Below are 5,527 nucleotides of genomic sequence, written 5' to 3'. Positions count from 1 at the left end.
ATATATATATATATATATATATATATATATATATAAATGTGTACATTATATAAACTTTTGAAGTCAAAAGTTTACATACACCTTGCAGAATCTGTTAATGTTAATTTTACCAAAGTAAGAGGGATCATACAAAATGCATGTTACTGTATATTTCACATGAAAGACGTTTACATATAGTCCACAAGAGAAGTTTACATACACTTGATTCTGAAATACTGTGTTGTTACCTGAATGATCCACAGCTGTGTTTTTTTAGTGATAGTTGTTTATGAGTCCCTTGTTTGTCCTGAACAGTTAAACTGTCTACTGTTCTTCAGACAAATCCTTCAGGTCCCACAAATTCTTTGGTTTTCAGCTTTTTTGCGTATTTGAACCATTTCCAACAATGACTGTACGATTTTGAGATCAGTCTTTTCACACTGAGGACAACTGATGGACTTTATGCAACTATTACAGTATTAAACGCTCACTGATGCTTCAGAAGTAACATGATGCAGTAAGAGCCGGGGGTGAAAACTTTTTGAATTTGAAGATCGGGGTAAATTTAACTTATTTTGTCCTCTGAGGAACATGTATGTATCTTCTGTAGCTTCTGAAGGGCAGTACTAAATGAAAAAAAATATGATATTTATGCAAAATAAGAAAAATGTACACGTCTTCCTTCTGTTCAAAAGTTTACACCCTGTCTCCTAATGCATTAGGTTTCCTTCTGAAGCATCAGTGAGCATTTGAATCTTCTGTAATAGTTGCATATAAGTCCCTCAGTTGTCCTCAGTGTGAAAAGACAGATCTCGAAATCATACAGTCATTGTTGGAAAGGCTTCAAATACACAAAAACGCTGAAAAACCAAAGTATTTGTGGGACCTAAAGGATTTTTCTGAAGAACAACAGGCAGTTTAACTGTTCAGGATAAACAAGGGACTCATAAACAACTATCACTAAACTATCACAAAAAAAAAACGCTGTGAATCAAGAGTATGTAAACTTTTTATAAATTCAGCTATTATTTTCTTCTGTGGACTATATGTAAACGTCTTTTATGTGAAATATCTTATTCAAGTCAGTACTATTTAAAAAAATAACATGCATTTTGCATGATCCCTCTTATTTTGGTAAAATAATTAACATGTTGAAGATTCCGCAAGGTGTATGTAAACTTTTTACTTCAACTGTAATGACATGAAATGCAAACCAAGCAACTGAGAAAATGTCTAGTTGTTGCTGATTAGTTTAAAAATACTGGGGAAAAAAAAAAATCGAACTATATTTACTAACAATAAACAAAAGAACAATTCTTCTGGCAAGAACTGCAGCTCATTACCATAAAAGTAATACTGTAGGCATTTAACTTCCTGCATGAATACAGAATCCGCTGCATATGCGATCACAGAGTTTCTGTTTTCACAAAAACCATGATTTGAGCATCATAGCATGTTTTCCTGCCTCTTCTATTGAGTGCCTGCAGTATTTGATACAGACTCCAGCACCTGTTCTCAGAGCTGATGGCGATCAGATGGAGCGTGTCAAACCGCTGGGATGCTAACTCCTCTTGAAAGAGCGTCTTTCGCTCTCTGATAAAACCTCGCTGAGATGTTACAGGCTTAGTGGCTGGCAGCGTGGGCTCTATTTCTGTTTTTCCAGGAAGGGGGCCGAGGCCTCTTGTTAGTGGCGCGCTGAGCTCGGAGTTAATTAACCGTGTCACGGGATAGCACAGCTAGCCCCGCGAGTTCCCCGAGCACCGCTATCTAATCAGTTAGATTTTGTGTGCTTTTTTAGGACAGTGATTAATCAAACAGTTATTATAATAGACTGCCTGGTCATGACTCTCGTCTCTCGAGGGCTAGGGGGCTCTTGTCACGAGGATCTCAAGAGCAGACTTCCGGCGGGTTTTCGCGGCGATGTTGAGAGCTTTTTGGGGCCGACCTGCGACTGAGCGAGATTTATCCCTCGGAGCTCGAGTGCTATCTGCTTTATCTTCCCGCCAGCGTCCTGTGTCACAGCACTCATAACAACAGCAGAGCTCTTTACAGCAAGGCGGCGACTGAGAATCTGTGCCACGTTGAAAATATTTACGTGAATTGTTTGCAATGCTCAGATCTTCTAAAATTTAATGAGACAATTACTGATATTGAGTACAGCTTCAAAATGTGATCTTTGAATTTTGGATTGTAGTTTGAGACACTGTTAAGACCTCTTATGAAACTCTAGAGGAGACACTCTCAGGAGAAACATCTGAGACCAGCATTTCTGGCATTAAAGAGACATAATGTGTGATTTTGACTGCAGGCAGACAGTGTCTGCAACACTCTGTACACAACATAAAGGTGTTTCTGTAGTACAGCGTGTTTCGTGACCTGTGGTAAATAAAAGCTGGTTGGTAGATGATCTTCAGCGCTGTTTTTGTGGGCTGAAAGCAGCACAGCGCTGATTGAACTTTAAAATGACCTATTCAGCTGTGTTTCTCACTGCAGATATCAGCTGCGTATCTGTGACATACTAACACGCCTGCTTGTATGGAAATTCCCCTGCGACTGAATAAACATTTCAGGACCATGATTCCCAGACGTTTGCTAAATATCACAACAATGCATGACAAAGACTTCAGGAAGTACAAATGAGAATAAAAAAAGTACAGTAACAGTTTACAAGATTCCATTTGTAACATTAGCTAACATGAAGTAACAATGGAAAATACTCAAATGTTCATTTCAGCATACAGTATTGAAATCAAACGCTGTATCTGTTAATAGTAATTAAAGGAGCTGAACTGACATGAACTAACAATCAACTGTTGTATTTCTATTAACTAACCTAAAACAAAGATTAATAAATACTGTATTGCATGTAGTAAATACAGGAAATGCATTGTGCATTGTTAGTTAATGTTAATTAATGCATTAACTAAAATTAGCCAATTGGTCCTTACTGTAAAGTGTTACCAAAGGTGCCACAGTATTGCCAAGACACTTTGGAATTCTTGTTTCATGGTATGATCTCTGACAGAAGAATAAAAATAAATAAATACAATTAGTTAAACCCAGCAGGAATAATTAGATTTGTAGGTCTTTTATTTTATTGTTTACATTTTCATAAGCTGGTTTATATTTCAGATTTTATGTTATTATTATTTCATTCTGGATATCAAGTGGATATCAATATAAAATTGGAACCAAAAAACAATTTTATACTGACAAAAAGTCAACATATATGTTGTCAAACCCAGGAAATATTTGTATGGTTCTTTACTTTATTGTTCATAATACATAAGCTGATTTATATTCAGGATTGTTTTTGTTACTATTTATTTTTGGACAACAAATGCCCATCCAAAATTGGTAAAAATAAAATAAAAAATAAAATAAACAAACTAAAATTATCCAATATTGAAAGATACAGATATATTGCGATTTATTACCAAAATATGGATATATTGAGTACTGATATATTGCACAGTATTACCAAGACATTTTGGAAATGTTTTGTGGTACGATCTTTGAAAAAATTAAATTAAATAAAATTAAATATCTGTTGTTATTAGGGAACGCACCATGTTAAAATTAAGGCCAATAATGGTCAACCAATATTTATTTTCACGTCATGGGTAAAAGCAATCACTGACAGAAACTAAAATTCTATTTTTACCTTAATTAAAAGCACTACAAACAAACAAAAAATAAAATAATAATAATTATAATTTTTTTTTGAAGATTATGTTGTAACTGTTATTAAATCAAATATATATTGGTAACTGTTATTAAATTTTAATTTTAAATTAAGTAAGCATTAGAAGATGACAAACTGATAAATGTGCATGCAGAGTAAATTATCCAATATTGAAAGATACAGATATATTGTGCTATATTAACAATATATGGATATATTGAGTACTGATATATTGCACAGTTATTACCAAGATATTTTGGAAATGTTTTATGGTATGATCTTTGACAAAAAAATAAATAAATAAAAATAATAAAAAATAGAAATAAAATATTTTAAAGATTAAATAAGTCCAATATTGACCAATATATTGTGACATATACTATATCTATTGCGATATATTGTCAATATACCAATATATTGAATACTGATATATTGCACATACATAGTGTTTATATTTATCAATACATGATGGCATTTCACAAAGTTTAAATGATTATGTAGGTTACACAATTTTACAATATAGTGAATTTTGCTGTAGTAAACAAAGTAAAAATGGAATATTGAAAAAATGGCTAAACAAACAGATCAGTCATACTGCTTAATAATTACCAGTTATCAGTTTCAGCCTCAAAACTAGGGGTTGATCAATTATCGGCACCGATATTAAGCATTTTTATGATTATCAGTCATTTTCAAAACTGATTTGCCGATAATTTTTTTTAAAAGCTTTAAAAGAAAGTTCTTTCATTTCATTCTTTCATTTTTACACCAGACATATGTTTAAAATATCGGTTATCAGTCTACTTGATCTGTAATAATCAGCCCTGAAAAACGCACATTGGTCGAACTTTACGCAAAACATTATTTACTGAACTGCACTGCTAGCAAAGATCAAGATAAATAAATACTGTAATCATTTAGTACTATGGTAAATATCAAAATACATGTACCATGGTGTTTCCAGAGAACTTGCATGTGAAATACTGCATGTGAAACCCTACTTATATACTGTACATTAGAAGAATTCGTTTAGTTATTTCCTGTTCTAGCACTAATGCCTTCATTGCCCGTTATGGAGCTCAGCAGAGATAGTGGGAGAATTTGGGAGGCGGGGGGTCTCTCTGAAGCCTGTCGCGTTCCCGCCAGCCTGTTGGAAGGTGGGGAACCTCATTAAAGGGAAATAATTAAGCGCTGGAGCGCAGCTGGTCCACATCACAGGCAAGCTAAATCTATGCTAGCCCACCACCGCTTGATGTGCTCTGTTCCTACTCTGATAAGACCTCGTGGCCTTTCGCCATGATCGCGCAAGTTTCTCTTTAGCCCGGCTTGACACTTTCGCTGAAGTCTTCTGTGCATCCCATGCTGGGGTGAACGAGGAAGGCGTGCGGCACAAGGACATCTGAAGTCCTAACGCTGGCGAGTACGAACGTGCCAGTCGTCCGCCGAGCGTTCCAAGCCACGTCTCGAAACCTCACGTCCCAGCTGGCTCGTCCCAGCTGTTACCGATACGACACGAGCCCGAGAGGCAAGACGACGACATACGGCTCTGTGTGCGTAATGAGCCAGCCTGCCACCGTCGCCATGTTTGCCACAAGCGTTTAGATGTTGACTCGCCATAGATTACGAGATCAAGATGTACAGTCGCAGATTATCCGCTCGGATCTGGCACGGATGCCGATGAATGCTGGCTTTGCCACTCCATTACTGACACGTATGTACTTTTTATCTAGATTTGCCAGGAGTCAAACATACAGTAAAAAATATTGGGGAGAGCTCATTGTAGAGTTAAAGAAAATGAGCATCATGGAATATAGTTTATTTTTCATAAACTGGTTTATATTTTATTTCATTACTATTCAGTTT

The 5,527-nt window shown here is 35.7% G+C and overlaps 1 protein-coding gene across 1 annotated transcript in view; it reads right to left on the bottom strand.

Moving 5' to 3' along the window:
- The window catches only part of LOC141343145 (zinc finger protein ZFPM2-like), a 98,548-nt gene extending 93,267 nt beyond the window's left edge, over positions 1 to 5,281 (bottom strand). The window contains exons 1-3 of the mRNA XM_073847746.1: positions 5,077 to 5,281; positions 1,860 to 1,990; positions 1,489 to 1,679 (exon numbers count right to left, since the gene is read on the bottom strand). Of these exons, the coding sequence (XP_073703847.1) occupies positions 1,489 to 1,679; positions 1,860 to 1,990; positions 5,077 to 5,281 (527 nt within the window). The remainder of the gene's footprint in view (positions 1 to 1,488; positions 1,680 to 1,859; positions 1,991 to 5,076) is intronic.
- Positions 5,282 to 5,527: the final 246 nt, after the last annotated feature.

This window comes from Garra rufa, chromosome 9, assembly GCF_049309525.1.
Source record: "Garra rufa chromosome 9, GarRuf1.0, whole genome shotgun sequence".
NCBI lineage: Eukaryota > Metazoa > Chordata > Actinopteri > Cypriniformes > Cyprinidae > Garra > Garra rufa.
The sequence above is the reverse complement of the archived record's forward strand: the minus strand, read 5'-3'. Positions and strand labels throughout refer to the sequence as shown.